This window comes from Rhinatrema bivittatum, chromosome 3, assembly GCF_901001135.1.
Source record: "Rhinatrema bivittatum chromosome 3, aRhiBiv1.1, whole genome shotgun sequence".
Lineage (NCBI taxonomy): Eukaryota > Metazoa > Chordata > Amphibia > Gymnophiona > Rhinatrematidae > Rhinatrema > Rhinatrema bivittatum.
In genome coordinates, this window is record NC_042617.1 from 15,985,723 (window position 1) to 16,012,792 (window position 27,070).

The window sequence follows — 27,070 nt, forward strand, 5'->3', positions numbered from 1 at the left end:
AAGGATCGGGTGAGTTCTTCACATTTGGTTTTGGAGTCCTCATCAGTGATGGGGGGGGGGTGATGTTTTGGTGAGTGCAGCTACGTAGGTGAATAGGGCTTTGGGATTGTATTGGTAGTTATGGATTTTAGCTGCGTAGTGGTCGCGCTTTGTCTTGAGGATGGTGGTTCTGTAGGTGTGTAGTGATGATTTGTATGAAGCCAATTGGCTGGGGGAGGGGTCTTTGCACCATTTTCTTTCTTTTAGTCAAAGGTCGTGTTTGAGGTTTTTTAGTTCGGAGGTGTACCAAGGTTTTTTAGCGTGGTGTGAGTGACTTATCCTTTTGGATGAAAGAGGGCAGAGGTTGTTGGCGATATTGTTTATAATGTTGTTCCAGGTGGAGAGTGCTAAGTCAGTTTTGTAAGGTCTAGGTAGTAGAGGGAGTTGGTGATAGTGGTGGTTAAGTCATCTTTGTTACAGGGTTTCCTAAAGTGTATGGTATTCATGTGTTTGGGGGGGAGTAGGGGATTGCATAATGGATAGGAGTGCTTTTATGAGTGAGTGGTCTGACCATGGAACTGGTGTGCAGGATGGCGGATTGGGGGAGTGTATGGAAGCATTAACAAAGATCAAGTCCAGCGAGTGTCCTGCTTTGTGAGTGGGGGAGGTGATAAGTTGTTCAAAGCCTAATGCATCAAGGGAATTTAATAGGGATTCGCAGGAAGAGGACAGGGGAGTGGTAAACCCATGGAGATTGAAATCTCCCAAAATGATGGCTGGGATGTCAGTGTTAAGGTTGTCTGTTATATATTCAATGAGGGGAGAGGGATCGTGTTCTAGAAGGCCAGGGGGGGCGTATAATAGGCAGATTTGAAGGTCTTGCGATTTAAATAGACCAATTTCCAATCTAGGTGGTGTGTTGGTGTTTAGAGGTCTTAATTTAAGGTCTTTTTTGGCCGCTAGTAGGAGACCTCCGCCTCTTTTTTTGGGTCTTGGGATGGAGTGAGTGGGGAGCTGGTTTAGGAAAACTGTGTCTGAGTGCTTAAGCCAGGTTTCGGTGATAGTGCATATATCTGGTTTGCAGTCAGGGAGGAGGTCATTAAGTATGGGAGTTTTTTGCCTAAGGATTGGGAGTTGAAAAGAATGATGGAGAGGATATTGAGGCCAAGGAGTTGAGTGAATTGGGAGATCATGATAGGTATGAGGGATTTGCAGTGTGCGGTGGGATTGGTGATGTAGTGTGTTATGTGTCGGTGGGTGAAGTGCTTGAGGATAGGGATAGGGTAAGCTGATATGGTTGTTGGGTGGAGGGGTGGTGAGTGGGGGGTTGCTGGGGGGTCACGGGAGAGTGAACGAGAGTGGGGGAGAGCTGGACCTTTATCCCTCCAGTCCCCATCCTCCCCAACCCACTGTGCCAGGGGAGGCACAGTGGGTTGGGGAGGATGGGGACTGGAGGGATAAAGGTCCAGAGGGAGGGAGATCTGTGAGTTGTATAAATAAGTTTATCTGGGGGAATTGGGTCCGAGGATGTTGTAGGAGGGATTAAGTGGGGGGAGGGGGAGGAGATAGCGGTTATAGATGTGTCTCTTCCTCTGGGGAAGGCTCTGGGTGACAGGTATCTGATAAGATAGCCCCAGGAGGTAACTTATCTGGCTGGGGATAGTACCCCAAACTGTACCCAAATCCTCTTCAGTCATTAGGGGGTTTGACAGTGTTCCCTGATGATAGACTGCTAAGCACAATGGGTGGATGGTTAACATATTGACATAGTTGAGCCCTGCCAGCTCTTGACATCTCTTAGCCAGCCTCTAGAGCAAAGTGGCGTTGGTTACAATGATGACAGGAGAATTGTCTCGATCTTTAGCCTCGAAATACACTAGTGCCAACACCATAACAGTTTCTTGAACCCCAGTCACATTTTACAGGAATTCTACATCCACTAATATATACCATCGATAGGGATAGCTTGACTTACATCACATAGAGGGGTTGACCATCTTATTCAATCCCCAGATGGTCAACCCCTCTATGTGATGTATAGGTAAGTGTCTCAGATGAGCTTCATACCAGTAGTCAAAAATAATGGTAATTTGGGGGGGCGCTGTTGCGCATCGGATGAGAGCGGTCGCCTGAACGTAGAGCTCCGCTCCCCACAAGCAAACAAACCCCGGCAAGCGCTGCTTACGCTAGATTTTTCGGCTCAATTCTTTACCCGCAGCGCTTGTTAGCAGCCCGGCATACCCGGAGATGGCGGCGAAACGAAAAACCGCCGATTTGCGGCAGTTTTCGTTTGAGAAGGCAGTGCTCCCCTCGGGCCTGGAAGATGGCGGCCGCGCGGCACCCGAAATGGAGTCTGATCATGCGGCGGCGGAAACGGGGGCTGACTCGGGGGTAAGCGCAGAATCACCACCAGTGCCGGCACAACTGTCCCGAGATGAAATAAGGGAATGGTTTATCACACTCCGAGCAGACATGAAACGGGACAAAGCAGATATAATGGCGGCTGTGGCTGATATCAAGGAAGATATCGCTGCTCTGGGCCACAGGGTGGATGACATTGATATCAGGGTGGAAGGCCACGGAGAGGCTCTTAATGCCCTAAACTCCCAGCAGCTAACATTCCACAGTGAACTTGGGGCTCTTCAGGATAAACTTGAAGATCTTGAGAACCGTAGCAGACGATGCAACATACGGATTAGGGGCGTACCGGACACGGGGGAGTATGAGGACGCTACTCTCACCGCGCAACAGATTTGTGCGCATGTTCTTTCCCTCGCGAGTGCGGGTCCGTCTGACTCACCAGCGCAGCCGTCGGAGATCCGCTTGGAGAGGGCGCACCGGGCTTTGGGGCCCAGAAGTGACCTGCGCCCTAGAGATATTGTCCTCTGCTTCCATAGCTTCCTCCAGAAAAATCAGGTCTCTGAGGCCGCTCGCAACTTAAAGGAAGTTAGATGGAATAATCATGCCATTTCCATCTACCAGGATCTGGCCCCAGCAACACTTAAGCGGCGATATGATCTCCGTGAAGTCACTGCTAGTCTACGCTCTTCTTCTATCCGCTACAGATGGACATTTCCTTTTGGATTACAATTCCAAGTTCAGGGCACCACGTATCGGATCAAATCAGTGACGGAAGCGGTGGAGGCCTTCAAGCAAGCACACCTGGATATCACCTTTCAGGCTCCAAAATCGACAGCGCCACCAGCTAAAATGGATACCGCCCCACGGTGGCAGCGCGCTGCCAAGGGCGGTAGGAGACTCCGGCGCCAGATATCTGATACTGTTTCCGCCTCTGTGGATATGGGTTGAGGAGCCCTCTGGAATCCTGATTTCGGCTGTTGCCTGTATTCTCATCTACGCGCCACTGGTGCGGTTCTGGCACTGTTGCTGGGAGAATTTGTGCCTTACGGACAAGCATTTATTAGCTGTTATTTACAGTATTGATCATATTCACACTATTTATGAATGGCTTGCTGGGTTTGCTGCACTCTTTTTGATGTTTGAGTTTATGTTAAGCTTGTGGGGGGGGGGGGGGGGGGTGTCTGCTAGCATTCTGATGAGTGCACCCCGTTGGAGTGTGTTTCCCACCGAGCCCGGGTGGTACACGATTGGACTAATGGGGAGGTCAGCTGGTTTTTTTCTCTTTCCACTGAGGACATTTCTAGTAATCATTTCTCTTTACAGGCGGGCGAGTGGTTTTCACCTTTATTTATCCTGGGTTCTGTCAGAGTACAGAGAGTCTGTTCTATATTGCCCTACATCATGGCGCATAAAATTGTTTCTCTCAATGTAAAGGGCCTCAACACACCCCGTAAGCGTCTCTTACTAAAGAGGGAACTGCAGAGTCTGGGGGCCACCATTGGCTTTATACAGGAAACTCATGTGCGCAAGCACCATGAAAAACTTCTGATTTTCCAGTCCTATGCTCAGTCTTACTGGGCGGCCAGTACCAAATCGTCCCGCTATGCCGGCGTGGGAGTCCTTGTCTCTAATTCCTTAACTCATGAGGTTCTGGATAAATATCTTGACACCCGCGGCCGATATTTACTTCTCAAATTGAGAGTGGGATCTAGCGTCATTACCCTACTGAATGTCTATTTTCCGAATTCTTCCCAAGTCACCTTTCTCCACGACATAGACCAGTTGCTCTTATCTTATGGCGAGGGCGATCTGGTGTTAGGTGGGGACTTCAATGCTATATATGACCCGTCCGTAGACAGTACTGCTCAGACGGTAGCCCCTCCTGGGATGCGGAAGGAGTGGAGTTCCTTCTTAGAGCGCTGGAGTTTGGTGGATATATGGAGACAACGATTCCCTCGCTCTCGGTCATACACCTTCTACTCCTCTCCGCACGGTACATACTCTCGTATTGACTATTTATTTATATCGTCCCACTTGCAGAATGCTGTCTTAGGGGCGGGTATAGAACCCATTACATGGTCCGATCATGGGCCAGTATGGCTTACTGCTCGCCTGGGTGACCGGGATAGAGGGTTTAAACCTTGGCGTCTAAATGACAGCTTGTTAAAGGATAGGGACTTCCTCGCTCGTACTGCTGATCATCTTAGGGAGTATTTTAGCAACAATACCAAGGATGCTTCACGTCCTACCACAGTGTGGGATTGTTCTAAGGCTGTGCTTCGGGGGTGGTTTATTGCTAGGGCTGTTCACTGTAATAGGGAGCGGGAGAAAGAACGCTCTCGTCTTCAGTCCGAGATTGCTACACTCACTCAACTGCATATCATTGATGGCTCTAACTCCACCTATAATAAAATACTCAGAGCTAAGGCTGTTTTGAGGGCCCTTGAGGATACGGCCATTAGTCACCACTTGCTTATGTTGAAGCAGCAATTTTTTGAAGGGGGTAATAAAGCCGGACGATATTTAGCTCAGAAGCTTAAAGCTGCCAGGGCCCAAACCCTTGTAGCAAAGATTTGCAACTCCCAGGGCTCTATTGTCACTACCTCTGCAGAAATTCGTGCCTGCTTCACGGAGTTTTATGCTCAGCTCTATTCGGGGGCCCCGGGTATTTTGGAGGACGATATTACCTCGTACCTGAACTCTGTGTCTCTGTCTACCCTAACTCAAGCCCAACGGGACTCTCTGGACCGGCCCATAGAACCGCATGAAGTGTTAGAGGCAATCAAGGGCTTGAAGCCTGGCAAGGCCCCAGGCCTTGATGGGTTTACGGGCTCGTACTATCGCAATTTGGCTACGGTCCTTGTTGAGCCACTCACTGACATGTTCAATTTCCTACGTACTGAGGGACATATAGCTCAAGATAGTAACACCGCTGGCATATCGGTTATAGCCAAGCCGGGGCGGGACAGCACACAATGTGGGTCCTATCGACCTATTTCTCTGATCAATATTGATCTGAAATTACTTGCCCGGATTTTAGCTGCTCGACTCAATGGAGTCTTGACTAAACTTGTTCACTCCGATCAGGTCGGATTTGTACCTGGCCGATTAGCGGCTGATAATGTCAGGCGCATTGTTGACCTTGTTGACTATGTTTCTAACTCTAAAGTTCCTGCTGTTCTCCTCTCCTTGGATGCCGAAAAGGCGTTTGATCTAGTCCACTGGCCCTTTTTATTCCATACCCTTTCTCGAATGGGTTTTGGTAGCAATTTTATTCAGTGGATTGCCAAACTTTATGACCATCCGCAGGCCCGGGTTAAAGTCAATGGCACATATGGGGCCCCTTTTGATATATGCCGGGGTACCAGACAGGGGTGTCCGCTTTCCCCTTTACTTTTTGCGCTGTTTTTAGAGCCTTTTACCACTAGAGTTAGGAGTTCCGCTGCAGTTACTGGAGTCCGTGCGGGTGAACATCATTTCAAAATTTCGTTATTTGCGGATGACGTGATGTTTACTCTTACTGACCCATCCCAATCCCTCTCCGGGGTTATGCAGGAACTGGGGCAGTTCACCAAGGTATCTGGACTCAAGGTCAATTATGATAAATCTGAGATTCTTAATCTCACTCTAACCGAGGCTGAAGTGCGGCGGTTGCAGGGCCAGTTTCCTTTTAAGTGGGCTAAGGGTGCGATAAAATACTTGGGAGTGCGTATCGGGCACAGGTCTGACCAATTATTTCACTTAAATTATACCCCGCTTGTTAAGACCTTAAAGACAGACTTAGATAGGTGGAGTCGACATACCCATTCGTGGCTGGGGCGAATTGCCATTATTAAAATGAATGTTTTGCCCCGTTTTCTCTACTTTTTCACCACTATCCCTATATATATCAAGACGGTGGTCCTCAACCTCTGGCAACGCATTATTTTTGGGTTTATTTGGCGCAAGCGCCCACCGCGAGTAGCGCGCGCTACTCTATACTTACCAAAGGACAGGGGCGGATTAAATGTTCCCAACCTTAGTTGGTATTACACCGCGGCACAGTTAAGAGCCCTGGTTGCTCTCCATAGAACGCAGGAGGTACCTCAGTGGATTCTCCTGGAACAATCCTTGGTTGGAGATATGCCATTATCCGCGTTACCTTGGCAGCCTCGAAGCACCTGGGCTCCCTTTTTGTATTTTCCTACCGCATTGAGGACTACGGTTCAGGTGTGGGCACAATGGAAGCATAGATTAGTTGGGACAGCGGATTTTATGCTACTGACACACCTTTTCACCAATTCCTTAATGCCCCGTGTGGCTCACTCTCAGGGGACTTGTGGGTGGCGCAGGGCAGGCCTTATCCGTATAGAACAGGTGCAGGTACAGGGGGCTATATTGTCCAGGGAGGATTTAGGCCGCCTTTATGAGCCCCTTTCCATTGATTTCTTTTTATATGCGCAGATATATCATGCCCTTCATCGGCTGCTCCGCTTGGGCACTCTTAAATTGGAGGGCTCTCTTTTTGAATCTTATTGTATGAATGCTCATCATATGCGAGGGGTGATATCTAAAACTTATGCGTTACTAAATGGGAGGCGACTCAGCCCCTTTCTGCAGCAGAAAGCGTGGGACTCTGACTTTCAACGGTCCCTCTCGGAGGAAGAATGGGATGATATCTTCACCAATGCGCACAAGTGCTCTATTTCGGCAGGTGTCCAGGAAAATTGCTATAAAATGCTGTATCGCTGGCATTATACTCCCGTACGCTTGCACCGTTTCCACTCGGCCTTTTCCGAGTTGTGTTGGCGAGGCTGCGGAGAGACTGGCACTTACTATCACATATGGTGGAGCTGCACTCTCGTAGTCCCGTTTTGGCTAAATGTTGTGGCTTGGGTCTCCGCTGTTCTGGGTGCGGAGATCCAGGCTACTCCCTGGTATACCCTACTATCCTTGTATATTGCAGATCTTAATAATGACAAACAGAGAATTGCCCAACAGGTTTTTATTGCGGCTCGCACAGAAATTGCATTACACTGGAAGCAGAGAGCTGTACCTAGTCTCGCCCAGGTGCAAGCTAGGTTACATAAATACTACCAATTGGCTAGGCTCACAGCTGTGCACCATGACCGCTTGGGGGCTTTTACAAAAATATGGGCTCCCTATCACGACTGGCTTGCATCCCAAGGATAATCATTGCATTCTTCCCCCATTCACATATAGTGACCAGTGCCGACGGATTTCTGTATACTTGTACCCACCTTGGATTTGGTGTTATAGTCCCTGTGCTTATAGAACCCCAATTTAGTGATCCTAGCATGGTGATTCCTGTTTCATTTGACTGTCGGCTTCCCGGTCTTCTAAGGGGAAGGAACCAAGAGCATTATTACTCTTATGATATGTGTACTCTGATTAGTTGCCTGTATTGCTGACATTGGGCAGAACCGCTTTGCTTATCCTTGTTTTTCGTTTTCTTTATTTTCCCTTTTGTTGATTCCTCAGTGTAACAGTGGGTCTCTTTTTCTTGACTTACCAGCTGCCGGGGGGGGGGGGGGGGGGGGATAGGTTCTAACACATGTTTCATTTCTGTATCCATTTATGAGGTTGTTCATGTTTTATGCTATCCATTTGCAATGGCGTATCTAGCGTTTGGTTTGTGTTTTGTATTTTGCCTTTTTGGATATGTACTTTCTGTACCTCATTTCAATAAAAACCTTTTGAAAGAAAAAAAAAAAATAATGGTAATTTGTGACCACAGTCCAACAGTACTTTTGCAAGGTGACCCTCCACCTTCATGGTCATGATAGGCTTGGGCCCAACTAGACTCAGTTGCCCGGTCCCATCTGAAGTTTTCCAGAGGAGATGAGGAATAGGTTAATTTCTCTACCACCAACTATAAATCTTCTGGGCTTCTGTAGACTTTATCCCAGTGGCCATCTTGGCCACATTGGTAACAGAACCCTTTCCCCAGTAAATCTGGCTCATGAGATCAACTAGCTGTAGGATTCTCAAGGGTTCTCCCAGGGCCTCTTGAGAGACGAGATGGCAGCGCATTCTTTATAAGTCCCAAAGTGTTATGTTCTGGTGGTTTAGTGTGCCCATGGGCCTCAGCCCGCCCCAGACCTTCTAGGCCAAGCCAAGGGTTGACGGTGGTCCCGCATAGCTGACGGTCTACCCTCCGCCAGGCTGGCAAGCTCCCATGGCCAAACATCCGAGGATGTTGGAAGGTGAATGGTCCTCCGACCATTCCGGGCCCTTTCGGACCTGCTGCGAGCAGCATGAAGCAGCAGGCCTGGCCTGAGGTTGAGGGCAGACAGGCCTTGACATGAAGATTGATGCAACGGCATCACATAGCACGAAGACTTGGGTTGATGCGACGGCATCCATGGCACGAAGGCTAGGGGTGATGCGACGGCATCCATGGCATGAAGACAAATGGCTGATGCGACGGCATCCATGGCATGAAGACTAGGGGAGATGCGACGGCATCCATGGCATGAAGACTAATGGCTGATGCGACGGCATCCATGGCACGAAGACAAATGGCTGATGCAACGGCATCCTCGACAAGACATCCAAAGAGGCAACACAAGGCATGGACATTGGCACTGTCTCTCAGGGCGCCCTACTCAGGCCACCCGCGGGACTGAGTCACGGACCACCCTGTCCGTTACGCGCCCTACACAGCCTTTGCAGACTGGTCACGGACCACGACGGGAGTGGGACAGCACAGGAACACACATCAGGACTTGACGGCTCAGGAGCACAGGACAACCGTCCACCGGCAGGCAGTCCACCCAGGAGTACTGCATCTGAGGGACCCCCGGCCTACCGGTACCAGAAGGCTCGAGAGCGGAGACGAGGCGTGGGATAGGGAAGAATATCTAGGAAGGCAGGAACACCAGGACGAGGAAGATGAAGACACATGGACATGGACCTCAGGCACGAAGACTTGGATATGGCATGGCAAGCATGACGAGACGAGACGACATCATGGTGTGGAGCTCCATAAGATGAGAAGAAGACCTTACACAGGCTCTGGCAGGCAGGAGCCTCCAGAGTGAAGACACAGCGATGATGCAAGGCCAGGAACAGTGGACGGAGCAGCCCTATATAGGGCTGAGCAGGAAATAGTCCCAAAGGTGGGGCCCAGACACTTCCTGTGTCTGGCCCTTTAAATAGAAGAAGACGCGGCCGCGCGCCTAGAGAGCAGGAAACAGGGGCTGTGCAGGACCATGGCCAGCGGCCTGCACAGCGTCTGTGCGTAGGAGTGTCAGAGAGGCAGGGCTGAGCCTGAGCGCAGGCTCCAATGTCGGCAGCAGCTCCAGCCGCTGCAGGAGGCCCCGGGGGCGGCTCCTGCCGCTACTCGAGCCCGGGGCTGCGGCCTGAACGCCGCGAAGATGAACTCAGCGTCGGGGGCGGTCCCAGCCCTGTGGAAGGCCGCGGCTCCAGCCGCGGAGCCGAAGATGAAGCAGGGGGCCTCCTGGCCGCATGGGCAGGCCAACGGTGGCGTCCTGCCGCGTCGGCGAAAACAACTGCGTGGGGTAAGTCAGTGCCTGCTCGTGGGGGGACCTGCGGGCAGCGCTGTTCATAACACAAAGCAGGCCCCTATGCCACATTCAATGCCACATTCAATGCCGCTATCTCCTGCTGCAAGTCAGCAGCAGCCCAGAATCCTCTCTCCATCCCATACTTTCCTGCCCAGCATCTTTTCTTTCTCCACCTACCTAGCAACCTCTCTCCACAACTCCCCCACCCACCCATATTCCTCTTCCTCCACATGTACCCAGCATCCATGCCCTTTTTGCATTAGGCGCTGTACTTTAAAAGTAAATAGGCAAAATCTAGATGTTTCCTAGGTTTTTTCCATTGCTGCCGTCCCCCCCCCCCCCCCAAAAAAAAAGTGTTGGCACCCTAGGCAACTGCCTAGTTCACCTAATGGAAGAACTACTACCCCTAGTGCGGTATATAAAAAAAACCCGTTTAAATAAATAAACCAGGCCTAGCTAAGCATGATAATGAAATAAAGCCTGATGTGCTGAGAAGGAGTGGAGAGCAGTGAGGGGATTGGGTGAACAAAGCCTGCACAGGATAGGGGATCTGGCTGAGTAGAGATGGGAAGAGAAATTTGGAGGGGAACAGAAAAAGTAAAGTGTAGGGGAAATGGGGAGCAGAAGAGGATAAGGGAGTGTACAGAGAGGAGCAGGTAGAGGGATATTAAACCCCTTGCCTCCAAAAATACATGTCAAAGTTTGCCCATGTAGGAGAGGGAGAAAAGGAGCAGAAAGAGAGTAAGTGGAATAAAGGTAAGATGGGGAAAGGAGGAAGAAGAGATTAGGAGGTTGAGAATGGGAGGCAGTGGGTGGGGGGTAGGAGGTAGGAGATTGGTGGGGATGAGCTGGGGTGGAACTTGAGTGCTACCCTAGCTTTTGTTTGGTCACATGAGTCTTCCTCTTGTCTACATTACCTGCTCCGACAGTAAAGCTCATGTCCCACCATACCTTTTTTTCTCTTTCTTGCTTTAATTTATATTCGGTTCAGCACCCACTCCAATGTCTTCCATTTTGGACACGATGGCTTTCAGGTTAGGCAATGACTTAACTCTGTTTCCTTAGTGGAATATTGAAACAGTGAGTAGACCATTTCTTTCTGACATCTTTAACACTTTTCCAGCTATCAGAGTAACACAGCCGCTGATGTTCTGGATACCATTACCAACATTCAACCAAAGGAAAGTGGAGGTGGAGCAGGAGAAACTCGTGAAGCACTTGTCTACCGAACAGCTCAGGATATGCTGGATAAATTGCCTAAAGATTATATACCCCATGAGGTAAGATGCATATAGGCCAAGCCAAGAAAAAGGTAGGGAAGAAGCAAGAATGACCTTTTACAAAATTGCCCCCTTGATATGTGGGTAAACTAAAGAATATATGTCTTTTATTTCTGTGAACATTTATCCAGACTGAGCAAAGCCAATCCTGGGAGTGGTACTTACACTCATATGTTTGGATTTTCAAAAATATGCACATACATTTTTCCCCAAAATGTTCCATGCACATACAGTAACTGTGTGCAGCTAAATTTGGTGGGAGAATTTTCAAAGCAGAATTCTGTGCATAAGCCCGCTTTGAAAATTGGTGTGACTTAGGTACATATTTGCTGACTAACTTATGCGCAATGTTACAAATTTACCCCCCTGAAAAAAACATCTGGCATTGCCACCAGATTACTCCTTGCTATGGAGGGTTTTATACATAAAACATAAAGGAATAAAGACATATTTGTCAGATTCCTTGCAAGAGTAGCAAGTATATGAAAAAAGAAAACAATATACCGGTAGGTTATGGAAAATCTTTTTGTTGGTGCGGTTTACAACTTTTTGTGCCTCTTCAAAAGGGTCCTTTATTATTCCCATTTCCTTAGTATTCCTTTCAATAAGGGACCGGTATGGTTCCAGGCCATTTTTTGTGGTCTATGTGATCATCCATTACAAAGAACATTCTGATTCTGGTTTGAAGTTTCTAAGACGTAACCTGTATAATGTCTTGCACATTCTAAGGGCTTGCAGTGTATTTCTTCATTTCGGGGTCATAGGCCCACTACGTATACTACATATAAGAGATTACTACATTAGTGGCATAGGTAAACTGCAGACTGTAACAGGACTCTGGTGGTATAATACAGCTTGAGATGACCATAAGTTAGTAGGTTAAAAGAACGCTGCCTCTCTTCACATTGAAGGCAGCGTAAACGAACCCCATTTGTAATCTTCATCAAGGAAAAAGGCAGCATTGGCTTAGGACAGGCCCCACAAAGCAGGTGCAGGGATTTCATTTTGAAATTCCTGGGCAGTATTTACTTTTCTTTACCTTGCATATTTTACATGTGCAGAGGATGCAGCACAAAGGATCCCAAAACACCAGCAGGAGGTTTTCCTCTAAAACTCATTTGCAGGCTTGTATCCATGACCCTGCAAGCTCCCCATGCACTCTGAAAATCACCATTCCCATGTTCTACTGCAAAAGTGATTGCACAAATAGTTTCTAAATAATTTTTAACAGCCACAGATGCATAAATATATGGATATAAACATCCCTTTAACTGATCAAAATGGACATGAAGATCCATATTTTCAACTCATGCAAAACAGAGATCCAAAGGGGGAATATACATTATCCCAGGACAAGCAGGATGCTAGTCCTCACATATGGGTGACGTCATCCACGGAGCCCTTAAGCGGGAAAAACTTCTGGCAAGTTTCTAGAAGTTTTAAACTGGCTGCCTGAGGCTACTGAGCATGCCCGGCATGCCATGATATTTCCTGCCACAGGGGTCTCACTCCAGTCTTCTTTTTTCCGCGCTGCTAGCTGCATCGCGGTTTCCAGGAGCCTGTGAGTTACCTCACAACAATCTAAAAAAATTTTCATACTTCTTCCCTTTACGGGTCTTACTCGGTTTATCACCGGCTGGTGACAAACATCCTACTTTCTTCACGAAGAAGGAATCCGAAATCATCGACGGATGTCGACGGAGAAAACTTCCGGATTCAAAAAATGTCCGGCCTGCAACCGGACTATGTCCATCACCGACCCGCACGTCGAGTGCGTCCGCTGTTTGGGAGGAGACCACGACATCGCCTCTTGTGCCCAGTGTCAAGAAATGACGGCGAAAGGTAGAAAACTTCGCCATGAAAAAATGGCTCAGATTTTTCAAATCAGAGCACCGACATCGCCATCGACCTCGACTAGATCTTCCCCGATAGGCGTATCGAAGAAGATACTTCTAAAGAAAAGAGTCCAACAAGGTTCGGGAGATGCTTCCTCGCCAACACCGTCTGTGGCATCGTCCAAATCCGTTTCGGAGATTCGTACCAAACATAAACACCGGAGACATCATGCGATTCCTCCTTTGCCACCGCCGGAAGAACCGGTGTCTAAACAGCGGAAGTTGTCATCGACCTCGGTAATCCCTTCAGAGGAATCGACACCGTCGACGTCCGTGACGGACTTAACAGCTTTGATTAAGAAGCTTGTCGCCGATGCCATGAAAGAAGCCATCCCGGCGACATCTCCGACACCGGCCCTGGTAGGACCGATGCCGACCTACGGGTCGATGCCGACTCCTCAGTCGATGCCGGCCATCGGGCCGATGCCGATGACTCCATCGATGCCGACTACCGAGTCGATGCCTTCCTCGATATCGATGCCGGTGCCATCGTCCATATCGATGCCAGTACCGATGCCAACGTCATCGTCCATACCGATGCCAATCTCGGTGCCGATGACTGCTGCAGCTTCTGCGCTAACAGCTCTATCAATGCCGATGGACGTGCCCAGCTGCTCTTCAACGATGCCTGCTGCTCGATCGATGTCAGCAGCCTCATCGTCGATGCAAATCGCACAGCCTTCGATGGAATCGACTAATTTACAATCTTCGATGTCCACCATTGCTACCAGACCAATCTCCTCATTGATTCCCATTTCCATGTTCTCCTTTCTCACTACATCACTTTCTACGGCTGCACAACCAGCTCCACATTATACCTTAGCTCCTTCCGGAGCTTCAGGCCGGGGAAAAAAGGCAGCAGGAAAATCTAAGCATCCACAGCAGATTCCAGAGATTCCCTCTGAGAAAAGACTACATGCTATCCTTACCAAAAGATATCATGATCTTTTATCTTCCTTGCCTTCACACCCTGTGGAGGAAAGTGATACCAGTGATGGGGTACCGGACATCCAGGATCCTTTACCAGGACCCTCTGGAGTTTCTCCATCTAAAAGGCCAAGCCATCCTTCATATCCTCAACCAGCGGATACATGGTCTGATACACAATCGGAGTATTCTTCAGAGGAGTTTTTATCAGAAGGTACTCCGCCACAGACCAAGAAGCAATCCCCTCCTGAGGATTTGTTTTTTGCTTCTTTCGTTCAAGAAATGTCGGAATCCATCCCTTTTCAACTTCAGGCAGAGAAGGATGACAGACAGCAAACACTGGAGATTCTACAATTTGTAGATCCCCCAAAACATAACCTAGCTATTCCAGTACATGAGGTACTACTCCAACTTCAACAACGGATTTGGGAGCACCCATGTACAACACCGGGAGTTAATCGTAGAATTGACTCTACGTATTTAGTCCAAGCAGCCCCAGGCTTTGAGAAGCCACAACTACCACACAGTTCATTAGTTGTGGAATCTGCGCAAAAGAAATCAAGAAGGTCCAGAACTCACGCTTCTATCCCTCCTGGGAAAGATAACAGATTCCTAGACCTTATGGGGCGTAAGATTTACCAGGGAGCGATGCTAAATTCAAAAATTGCTGCGTACCAGCTGTATATGACGCAGCATCAAAGAAACCTGTGGAAGCAGATTGAGGAATTTCTACCCTCTCTACCTCAACAGCAGCAGGAGGCAGCACAACAGATTGTGCAGAAAGGTCTGGATGCGGGCAAGCATGAGGTGCGAGCGGCGTATGATGCGTTTGAGACTTCTTCCAGAACGGCAGCTTCAGGCATCAGTGCTCGAAGATGGGCCTGGTTGAAGGCGTCGGACCTACGTCCAGAAGTCCAGGATAAACTAGTGGACTTGCCTTGCCTGGGCGACAACTTGTTCGGAACAAAAGTACAAGATGCCGTAACGCAGCTTAGAGAGCACTCTGAAACATTAAAGCAGCTCTCTACGTTGTCCCATGATACTCCTACTCACCCTGCCCGCAGGCCACCACGGCGAGACACCAGACGGCCTTTCTTTAGGCCGAGAAGGTATTACCCCCAGACCTCAAGACCACGCTCTACAAGGCCTCCACAGCGCCCTCAGCAGAGACAGCAGAGAGCTGCAAGGCCACAGCCTCCGCCCCAAACTGCTTCCACCTCTGGCTTTTGAAAGCAGTCCCGGAGAACAGAGCCAACCAAACCCCTTTCCAGATTTACCAGTAGGGGGAAGGATTTCCCACTTTTACAACGATTGGGAAAATATCACCACAGATCAATGGGTCTTATCCATAGTTCATCAGGGTTACCACCTAGACTTCACAGCTCCCCCGCAGGAGTTTCCACCACAAAACTCCTATCTCGAACACATCCCTCAATTACAAATGGAATTATCTACTCTTCTGAAAGCAAGAGCTGTGGAACACGTACCACACTCACAGAAGGGAAGAGGATTCTATTCCCGGTATTTCCTCATTCCAAAGAAAACCGGAGGACTTCGTCCCATTCTAGATCTCAGAAATCTCAACAAATTTCTAAGAAAAGAAAAATTCAGAATGGTATCCTTAGGCACCATTCTTCCTCTCATACAAAAGGGGGATTGGCTTTGTTCTCTGGATCTCCAAGACGCTTATACTCACATACCTATTTTCCCACCTCATCGCAAGTACCTCAGATTCAAGGTGGGACACCAGCATTTTCAATACAGAGTCCTACCATTCGGCCTAGCCTCAGCTCCCAGAGTATTCACAAAATGCCTAGCAGTAATAGCAGGACATTTGCACAAACAAGGTGTTCATGTCTTCCCTTATCTAGACGATTGGCTAATAAAAAGTCAATCGCAACAAGGGGCGCTTACTTCTCTACATTACACAATACAGGTACTGCACAAACTGGGATTTCTCATCAATTATCAAAAATCCCACCTGCAACCATCTCATCTACTCCAATACATAGGAGCAGAATTAGACACAAACCTTGCACAAGCTTTTCTTCCGGAAGACCGTGCACAAACACTGTCCCAGTTGGCGTACTCCATGTCCACACAACCGCAAGTGACAGCTCATCAGTTTCTAATCTTACTAGGCCACATGGCATCAACGGTTCATGTCACTCCGATGGCACGACTTGCCATGCGACTTACCCAATGGACTCTTCGGTCGCAATGGATCCAAGCCATTCAACCACTTCATTCTCCCGTCCAAGTAACCCACCAACTTCGCTCATCGCTACACTGGTGGACAATCAAGGACAATTTACGCAAGGGCCTGCCTTTCCAAAAGCCGATCCCTCAGATAACATTAACTACAGATGCATCCACCTTGGGATGGGGAGCTCATGTAAACTCTCTTCAAACTCAAGGAACTTGGACAAAACTCGAAGCCACATATCAAATCAATTTTCTGGAACTTCGAGCTATACGTTATGCGCTCCATGCGTTCGAGGACTGTCTTTCACACAAGACTGTGTTAATCCAAACAGACAATACGGTTGCCATGTGGTACATCAACAAACAGGGAGGTATGGGCTCGTATCTCCTTTGTCAAGAAGCTGCGCAAATTTGGGACTGGGCCTTGAATCACTCAATGTTGCTACAGGCCACTTATCTAGCAGGAATTCAAAATGTGCTAGCAGACCGACTCAGTCGTCAGTTCCAACCACACGAGTGGTCTCTGAATCCCTCGATAGCGACCAAAATATTCCAACGTTGGGGACAGCCAACAACAGACCTCTTTGCGTCGCACCTGAACCACAAGGTGACCAACTTCTGTTCTCTGCACAAACAGAAGCACCAACCAGCCAAGGACGCCTTTGCTCGCCCTTGGAACTCAGGCCTACTATATGCATATCCTCCAATACCGCTTATCACCAAGACACTGGTGAAGCTACAACAGGACAAGGGGTCCATGATACTCATAGCCCCATATTGGCCTCGACAGGTATGGTTTCCCACACTGCTAGACCTTTCAGTCAGGGATCCAATACGTCTGGGAGTAGCTCCCAATCTCATTACTCAGGATCAGGGTCGGTTGCGCCATCCCAACCTTCAGTCCCTATCCCTGACAGCATGGATGTTGAAAGCTTAATCTTACAACCACTCAATCTTTCAACAAATGTTTCCCAAGTGCTTATAGCTTCCCGCAAACCTTCCACAAGGAAAAATTACTCTTTCAAATGGAAACGGTTCACGTTCTGGTGCAAGCAAAATCATATGGATCCTTTTACTTGCCCCACATCTACTCTTCTAGATTATTTGTACCATCTTTCAAACTCTGGTCTTCAGACATCGTCAATCAGAGTACATTTGAGTGCAATCTCCGCTTATCATAACAAGATAGGAGATGCACCTATATCCACACAACCTCTCGTCAGTAGATTCATGAGAGGTCTAACACATCTTAATCCACCAATTCGGCCTCCAGCTACACAATGGGACCTGAATCTGGTTTTAACAGGATTAATGCGTTCTCCTTTTGAACCCATTGATTCCTGTGATCTTAAATTTCTCACATGGAAGACTATTTTCCTCATAGCCATCACATCAGCTAGAAGGGTTAGTGAGTTACAAGCACTTGTCACATATGAACCTTATACAAAGTTCCTCCATGACAGAGTGGTTCTCCGAACACATCCAAAATTCCTTCCTAAGGTAGTTACGGAATTCCATTTAAATCAAACAATAGTCTTACCCACATTCTTTCCAAGGCCTCACTCTCACCAGGGGGAAAGAGCTTTGCACACTTTGGACTGCAAACGTGCGTTGTCCTATTACTTGAATCGCACTACGTCCCTCAGAACATCCAATCAGCTTTTTGTCTCTTATGACCCAAATAAGCCAGGTAAAGCAGTGGGTAAACATACTTTATCCAATTGGTTAGCAGACTGCATACAATTTTGCTATGGAAAAGCAGGCCTTCCTCTCCAAGGGCGAGTAAAGGCACACTCAGTAAGAGCAATGTCAACCTCAGTAGCACACTTTCGTTCAGTGCCAATCATTGACATTTGTAAAGCAGCAACATGGAGTTCTCTTCACACTTTTGCAGCTCATTATTGTTTGGACAAGGAAGGACGACAAGATTCAGCCTATGGACAATCTGTCTTAAAGAACTTGTTTCCAGCTTAATCCCAACTCCTTCTACATCCACTCTGCTGTGATCTTCGGCTGACTCATTTTCTTCAACAAAGCATCACTGCTACCTCCATGGACAATGACTCAGCCTCTAGCTTGCTAATCACCCATATGTGAGGACTAGCATCCTGCTTGTCCTGGGATAAAGCAAAATTGCTTACCTTGTAATAGGTGTTATCCCAGGACAGCAGGATGTAGTCCTCACGGAACCCACCCGCCACCCCGCGGAGTTGGGCCTCAGACTTTTTTCTTATAATTTTGCTTACGCTTATTGCTACATACAAGACTGGAGTGAGACCCCTGTGGCAGGAAATATCATGGCATGCCGGGCATGCTCAGTAGCCTCAGGCAGCCAGTTTAAAACTTCTAGAAACTTGCCAGAAGTTTTTCCCGCTTAAGGGCTCCGTGGATGACGTCACCCATATGTGAGGACTACATCCTGCTGTCCTGGGATAACACCTATTACAAGGTAAGCAATTTTGCTTTATCACTGACTCAGTGAATAAATTGAAATCTAATACATGTGCTACTCTGAAAAATATTGATGGACTACTTAATTGACAAATTCACACACACATACTTCATTTACATTTTAAGTTTTCTCCTATTTCTGTACATATTGTATATACTTGCAAATCTTGTTTATAACATTTAATACAATTCCCCATATTTCCCCCCCTAAATTATTTTCTTGTTAACATGTTACTTTTATTATATGTAAAGTTATTATTATTTTCTTGTTAACACGCTACTATTGTTCGATGTAAAGTTACCTCTGCTAAAGCGATATGATATCATTGATGAATGTCGGTATATAAAAATCTCAAATAAATAAATAAATAAATACCAGAATGTGTTGAGCTGTGGGGGATAGGGATAATTATTGTAAAGAAAGTTGAATGCATATTTAAATTTTATTTTATTAAGGACCTGATTCACCAAGAGCTCAATATTCAAATCATTTGTCCTGCTAACCTTTGAAATTAGCTGAAGAAAACGTGGCATTTAAAAATTTCCTAAAGATAGTGCTCCTGCATTAAAGATGCTTAAAAGACAATATATTCTGATTAATTTTAAAACAAATTTTTGGTGAAAAAACATTTGTGAAACAGAAAAAAATACCTCAGAACTGAGAGGAAAAGTCACTGACTATCCAGAAAGAATAAGCATAAGAGATTAGAACTCGAACACACATGTAAAGGACTGACAGACATAAATTAAAGAGCATTGGCTGAATAACCCAAGAGTAGGAGGGACACAATACCTCAAGACACCAATCTGATTTGAGATTTCAGGATCACATGATACAGGTTGAATTAAAATCGACTTAGAAGACTGATGGAAACACATGCCCTCTTTCTTTCAGGTGAAAGCACGCTTGATGAAAATGGGACATCTTAACCCAATGAATATCTTTCTTCGGCAAGAAATTGATCGAATGCAAAAAGTTATCTCACTCCTTCGAAACAGTTTAAGCGATCTTAAATTAGCAATAGAAGGAACCATAATTATGAGTGAAGTAAGTGCACATTTGTCTAATTTCAGTTGTGCTATTTTTAGTCTTTATCCATTTAGGAAGAAGCAAGCATAGGAAGAGGCGTAACTCCTAAAAAACACAAAGCAGCCCATACACAGGGAGAGCATGCGACATGCAAGAAACTGATACTCATTGAGTGATGGTGTTAGGATGTGTTTGGGAATCACTTGAAACCACAGAAGTAGTTTTACCGCTGACCAAAGCCAGATCTGATCTAAGATCTTCAGGGTGCAGAGCTAGTAATGAATTTAATAATTGTGCCACCTAGCCTCCAAAAAGAAGTATTTTAGATCACAAAGCCGTATGTAGCACATACTCTCATTGTTTAGGGGTGGCAGGAGGTGAGCGGGGTTGGGAAGGTTTTCCTTCTTTACAAGATCTCTCTTATTTCTGTTTCCTATCTGGTTCATATTGTCAAGTCATTAGAAACGACCTCCTTTTTAGCCTTATTTTAATTCAGCTCCCCTCTCATAGAGATGTCAGATTTTGCAGTAACTTCTTGTGAGCAAAAAGGATGAATGCAGTGTATCTCCGAGCGGCCTCTAATAGGAGCACTGCATGGTGCAGAGTTCCAGGGCCTGTCACATTTACAGAAAGGACAATAAAAAAAAGGAAAGGGCAATATTAAGATTTGTGAGTTAACTCTGTTGTCCGGTAAGTTAGACAGCGGTAGTAGCCTGGCTTCTCAGTTACTACTGACTTGCGCTATACTGTTTTAAAGGGGTTTTGCTTTTTTTCTATTTTTTGTTTTCTAATGCACATAAAATGCCTTCATTGTACTTCTTAATTAACAAATACTCTTTCAATGTCAATCCAACATAAAGCAGGTGGGTTGAAAACTGCACTTACGTTTGCTGGCACTGCTGTTTTGTCTTGATTCAACTGAACAATCCTGCTTAATGGAGCATGCCCGATGCTGGCCATGGTGGCCAAGTCAAACAATGAGTGAATATCCTCTCTCTAGCACCTGAAGCAGACGGTCCCCATCGAAACGCATGTCATGTCAGTGTTGGGCATGCTCTATTAAGCAGGATTGTTCAGTTGAATCAAGTGCCAGCAAACTTAAGATAAGTGCAGTTTTCAACCCCCCTCCTTTAGGTTGGATTGACATAGAGAGAATGTTTGTTAATTAAGAAGTATAATGAAGTTATTTTACGTGCATTAGAAAACAGAAAATTTGGGAAACGCTATTTAAAAGAAAGAAAACCGCATTAAAGCAGTGTAGCACAAGATCAGTAGTAGCTGAGAAACCAGGCAAGTACCGCTGTCAAACTTACCAGACAAAGGAGTTCACTCACAAATCTTAATACTCCCTTTTCCTTTTTTTTATTGTCCTTTATGTAATATCAATAGGATAGAGCCCCAGAGGCATTTTGTATTCAGTCGTGTACCTTTCACATTTACATCAACCGTTCATATCTAGCTCAGGTCTACAGTGACTGAAAATCATTAGCATTTAAAAGCCATTTGGATGCTTATGAGAAATGAACTGGTGGCCCCATCCAGTTTCCAAAACCTCCTAGGACAATCTGGCACTAATCAGCACTATTGTTGGTAGCTCAGCAAAGAACCCAAAGATTGCACAGATACAGATACTGAATTATCCTCCCACCAGTTAGAGGCAAGGCCTCGAGAGCAAGGTTGAGGCACATAGGCAGGGCAGTATTGTGAACTTGTGCTGTACCTGTTCTGTACATAAATGGAGGACTTTGGTTTCCAATGTTATCAATCTGGCTCAGGCACTAAAATTTACTAGAAAAACTCTAACATAGGAGCTACTTCTAATTCTGCTTTCTGGCTAAACACTGGTATTGCCATTTGCCTCTTCTGCCTGCACCTCCTTTTCTCCCTTCCTACTTTCATTAGTCACACTGACCCCAAACTTTGGGACTAATTCATCAAGATAATTTCCCATAGACACAGAAGGGGAGAAAAGCCTTAGTGAATCAGGCAGTTTGTTAGTAACAAATCTAACAGGTGCACATTCTGATTTTCACCCTTTCAGAATTTAAGAGATGCCTTGGATAACATGTATGATGCTCGTATTCCTCAAATGTGGAAAAGAGTCTCCTGGGATTCAGCCACTTTGGGATTTTGGTTTACGGAACTTTTAGAGAGGAACAGCCAATTCAGCACCTGGATATTTGAGGGAAGGCCAAACGTATTTTGGATGACTGGATTCTTTAATCCTCAAGGTTTGTTCTTCTACTACTATTCATGATTTCTAAAGCGCAGTTAGACATCACGATCTGTTCAGTCCTTTGTGCTGTAGTTAGACGCAAGTATTTGTGCAGTGCATGTATGAGAGCTGGTCATCAAAAGCACAGCAATGCTTCAATTTATTTTATTCACTGTAGCTGCCCTCCTAAAGCTCTAAATTTGATGTCTGCCTTAGGAATTAACTAAAATATAGCAAAAATAGGGGTACATTAATGTAACCTCACTGGCTAGTAGAACTTTGGAGAACAGTCAGGATAGGTGGGGCAAGCAGACACTCCATGGTCCTTGGGTTCTTCATGAACAGGAGAAAAGAAGAGTCTTTCAGGACCCTAGGTTTCTGAGGTCCCCTGGTCAAGTCCCAATGTAAATCAAAAATTCACACAACACACCAGTTTGGGAGTTGTTCCAAAAATAAATCCTTTTTATTGGGAAACTTGAAACAAACAAGTTGGTAAATGGTACACTTAATGCAGGTGCCAACCATACAGAAAATAAAAAATGGTTTCCCAGGCCAAAATTCACAAAAGTATTTAATAATCACAATCACTGGTACTCTGCAACACACTAGGAGTTTCTATTACCAACCACTCTTTGGGCTTTTCCCTTTTTGGTTCCTGAATCCTTGGTGCAGATTCCAAACTTCCATAGACAAACTTAGGAAACACTCTTGAAAAGTAAAGATGAGCCCCTGCTGACTCTTCTGGCAAGCAGCATCTCACCGCATTTTTCCAAGTCGAGCCATTCTTCCTCTGACTCTGACTGAAACTCCGCAGTTTTCTACACCATAGGCAAGTTTTTAGTGAAACGCAAGGAGTATGGAGCTAACTCTCCTTTTAGCACACTTCACCTCTGGGTCTTCCCAGTCTTAGGATCTTCTTAGACCCTAAGAGACTTCCATTCTTGGGTGTTGGAGAGCTTCTCCCTTGGGCCTCAGCACACTGCTAGAATAGAAAATGAAGTGAGAAGAACACAAGCCAAAGAGAGTTCCTGAGTTTTCTTGAATTGCACCCCTTGAGATGACGCCTCCTGGTGGGGAGTATCAGAACACAATACATTCCTAGTCTGATATTGCACATTCAGCATCTGTGGGTCTATGATGCATATTAGTAAGGAACGCTTTTACATTAATATGTTTGCTTCTTTATTAACTAAATTATTTAAATAAAAGTAGAATTGCTGCTATGAGTAGCAGCACTTAGCAGATTATTTCAAACACTGAATCACTGATATGTGTATAGATCCCAAAGTAAAGGTCATGTTTTAAAGACTTAGAACATGATCCAGCAGTGTCTTTATAGGTTATGATAACTTTTAAAGGGCCAACAAAAATGTTGTAGTACAGACGAAGAAAAGGCCTGTGAGATCTTACTGAAGCTCATTGTTGTGCCAGAGGTGGACCCTTGGGACGAGGTGGGGTTGACACTATCCGTAGGAGGGATCCTACGGGTCCCCACTGTCGGCAGGCAGAGAGAGCTGATGGATGGAGGCCAGCTGGCGCTTCACCAATACCAGCCCTCGTTCCCCGCGCGTTGAGACTTTGGGTGCCGGGGCCATCTGGACTTAGGCGGCCTCCGTCAGTGGTCATCGATGGGTGAATCGAGGTCAGCCCAGAGGTAGCAACTAGTGTAGGTATCAATCTGTACTGGACAAGGCAGAGTCCCAGAGACCCAGGTGCCCGAGCAAGATCAGGCCCAAGCCTGAATGAACCACGTCCAGGACAAAGCTGAAGAGGCATCTTTAAGCAAGCTGGGATCAGGGCTGGCGGCAATCTGGAAGCAGTGGCAAGCAAGGCTGAGGTCTAGACGAGGAGAGAGTCAAAAGGATGGTCAGACGAAGCAGAAATCCAGGGCTGGAGAGAATCAATGGCGTAATCAATCAATGCAGAGGTCAAGGGCTGGAGAGAGGCAACGGAGTAGTCAGGCGATGCAGAGGTCCAGGGCTGGAGAGAGGCAACGGAGTAGTCAGGCGATGCAGAGGTCTGGGTCTGGAGAGAGGCAACAAAGTAGTCAGGCGATGCAGAGGTCCGGGGCTGGAGAGAGGCAACAAAGTAGTCAGGCGATGCAGAGGTCTGGGGCTGGAGAGAGGTAACGAGTAGTCAGGCAATGTAGAGGCCAAACCAGGTCAGCAAGCCGAAGGAACAGGAACAAGGAAACAGAAACAAAGGCAATCAGGATCGGGAACCAGGAACTGAACAGGCAATGAGTACTCGACTAGCGAGGGGACCTGTTGCAAAGGCAATTTGAGAGAGCAGAGCCTGGGCTTATATACCGGAGCTCTGCCGATGTCATCATCTGGGGCCGTGGCCAAGTTCCCGCCATGGACCCTATTTAAAGACTAGCTGTGTGCGTGTGCATGCCTAGGGAGGAGCGCAGCGCTGGTCGGGATGGTCTCTTTATGCGGGCCACGCGGAAAGGCCTGATGCAGAGCATCAGGAGCTGCAGCAGAGCCGGAGGCACCAGGGGCGGCCCGAGGATGGAGCCGTCAGCCCACAGCTGCCAGAGATGAGGGACCAGATGCTGGATTACTTTGAAAGAGGTGAGGGGGCCGAGCCGCGGGTCTGCCACGGCTGGCGTGCGTAAGACTCATGCACTACATCTTTTGTGTCAATCCTTCAAAAAGGATTTAAAAACTACTAAGATTCTATTTGTTTCTGAATCAATATGACTATTAAAGTCTAGCTTCTTTTAGGGACAGAGTCATAAGGCATCATGGCTAGTACTGACTGACAGTAATGTGGCAGAGTCCCCTAAAACTAGGTCCCTTCCCACCATGAGCTTATGCTGTGTATATTGTTACCAAGGACATGTTTTTTACAGCTGAACTTAAAGCTGTACGTCAGACATGCCTAAAGACATTGTGACACTGCACAGATTACAGCCAGGATGGAAGAAATAAAAAGGTTCCAAGATCTCTGTGTGTTTTCCTGCAAAGGACAAAAGTTTCTGCAGAACCAACATCTGAAGGGTTAACACGTTGAGAAGAGGGAAAACAAAAATGCTCCACTTTTGCTGAACACTGTGCAGGATAAGAGATCAGTTGAATGCAGGAGAGCAGCCGGATCCCCCTGTTTTTCTAAGGCTTGGACTTAGCTATTAAGATAGAGAGGCATCACAAGAAAGAACCAGCACTGAGACCAGAGAGAAGAGCTGTGAGAAGCAGCAGATGAGAAAGCAATGTTGGAGACAGAGAGAGAAAGATGTCTGTGTTTCTGAAAGAAAAGGGGAAACAGTGTGGGATCTGCCAGCACCAGTGAAGGAGCTGGTGTGCACCGGCTGGAGACATCAAGGAACTGATGAACCAGAAGCTGGGTGACTGAATCTATTGCATTCATGGACATTTAGGCTGAGGCAGCATTGATGCAACCTGTGGGGAGGAGCCCTGCAGGTTCCCATCATCAACAGGTGAATCTGGACAAAGCAGAGACCCTGCTGGAACTTTGCCTATACCAGCCCTTGTTCCCCTCATGTTGAGCCTTTGAGTGCCAGGGCCAGCAGGTCTTAGGTGGGGTATCTGCTGAGAGCTGAAGAGGAGGTCCTTGGAAGACAGAGTCATAGGTGACAGTGATCTGGCATGTCAGGAAGTAGGCAGAGGTCAAGGGCAGGCAGCAGTCAAACATGTTATGAAGCAGGCGGAGGTCGATGGCAGGTAGTGGTCAAAAGTGATCCAAGAACAGGCCAAAGTCAATCCAGATATCCATCTGAAAGGAAGAAGGGATGGATAAGCAAGGAGGTCAAGTGAGGACAAGCACAGGAGGCAAGGAACACTGAAGACAACACTGAAGACACACTAGGCTGAAGACGGAGCCTGAAGACAAGCTGGACTGAAGACGCTAAAGATAAGCAATGCTGGAGACAAACGCTGAAGCAACACACTCTTCTCTAGCTAGTGGGATCTGTTACTGAGGTATGTTGCAGCTGGAGTATAACCCTTAAATAGAGCTCCATTGCTGATGCCAAAAGGGACTGTGGGAGGTTTCTCACAGCTGTTGGAGAATGAGACAATGTTTTGACGATGGGAGCCCAGAGTTTGTGAAAAGATTAAGATGTTGTCTATATATACAACCACATAGGAGTAGAGGAAGATGCAAAAGATATAATTGACTATTTTTTGGAAAACAGCAGGGGTGTTATAAACCCCGAATGGCATAACTAAGTATTTGTAGTGTCCATCCCGAGTGTTAAACGCTGTTTTCCACTCATCTCCAGCCTTGATACATATGAGGTTATGCACCCCCCCTGAGGTCCAGTTTGGTGAATTTCTTAGCTCCTTGCAAGCGATCAAATTGTTCTGTTATTAAAGGTAATGGATACCTATCCTTCTTGGTAATGGCATTCAGGCTGTGATAATCGATGCACAGCCTGAGAGAGCTGTCTTATTTTGCAACAAAGAAGAATCCTCCACCTGCCAGAGACAAAGATGGGTGAATAAATCCACGTTCCAGATTCTCCCGGATATAGTCAGACATAAACTGAGTATCAGGAAGCAACAATGGGTAGATCTGCCCACATGGAGGTTTACTCCCTGGGAATAGCTCAATGCTGCAGTCATAAGGACAGCGCGGTGGAAGGATTTCTGCTTTTTTCTTAGAAAAGATGCCTTGGAAATCTGCATACTGTGGAGGGAGCCCAGCACATGCCGTAGCCATGGACATATTATGAGAGGATTTAATGTGCTCCACGCAGGAGCCCGCACAATCGCAGCCCCAACGGGCAAGTTGTAGGGTAGCCAAGTGAAATTGCTGTTGGTGTCCCTGGAACCAAAGTAGGCCCAAAATAACAGGATTAATAGTCCTGGAGATTACTTGCAGTCTGAGCTTCTCCAAATGTAGGAGACCAGTGAGTAAGGTCACAGGTGCTGTTACTAGCATGACTCAACCAGAAAGAGGGTCTCAGTAAATGGATGAGATGACTAATGAAGTGGTCATACTGACCATTGGAATCAAGAATTGCTTGACAAGTTCCTTAAAAATGAAATTCTCCCCCGGAACCTGAGTGCACAAAGGCTTGGGTGGTGAAATGTATGGAACTTAGCTCCAAGGTCACAGGAACCAGTAGTTGGGAAGCAGAAATGGTGAGGCCTAGGGTCATCTCCCCTCAGGACCCTAGGTGAAGAATAGGGTCATCTCCCCACAGGGCCCTAGGCGCGGACGTTTCCTGA

At 46.8% G+C, this 27,070-nt stretch overlaps 1 protein-coding gene across 1 annotated transcript in view; it reads left to right on the plus strand.

Annotated features, from left to right (window-relative positions):
• The window catches only part of DNAH8 (dynein axonemal heavy chain 8), a 1,926,251-nt gene that overhangs the window by 1,886,827 nt on the left and 12,354 nt on the right, over window positions 1–27,070 (plus strand). The window contains 3 exon segments of the mRNA XM_029592920.1: window positions 10,993–11,149; window positions 19,523–19,675; window positions 21,699–21,888. Coding sequence (XP_029448780.1) covers window positions 10,993–11,149; window positions 19,523–19,675; window positions 21,699–21,888 — 500 coding nt within the window.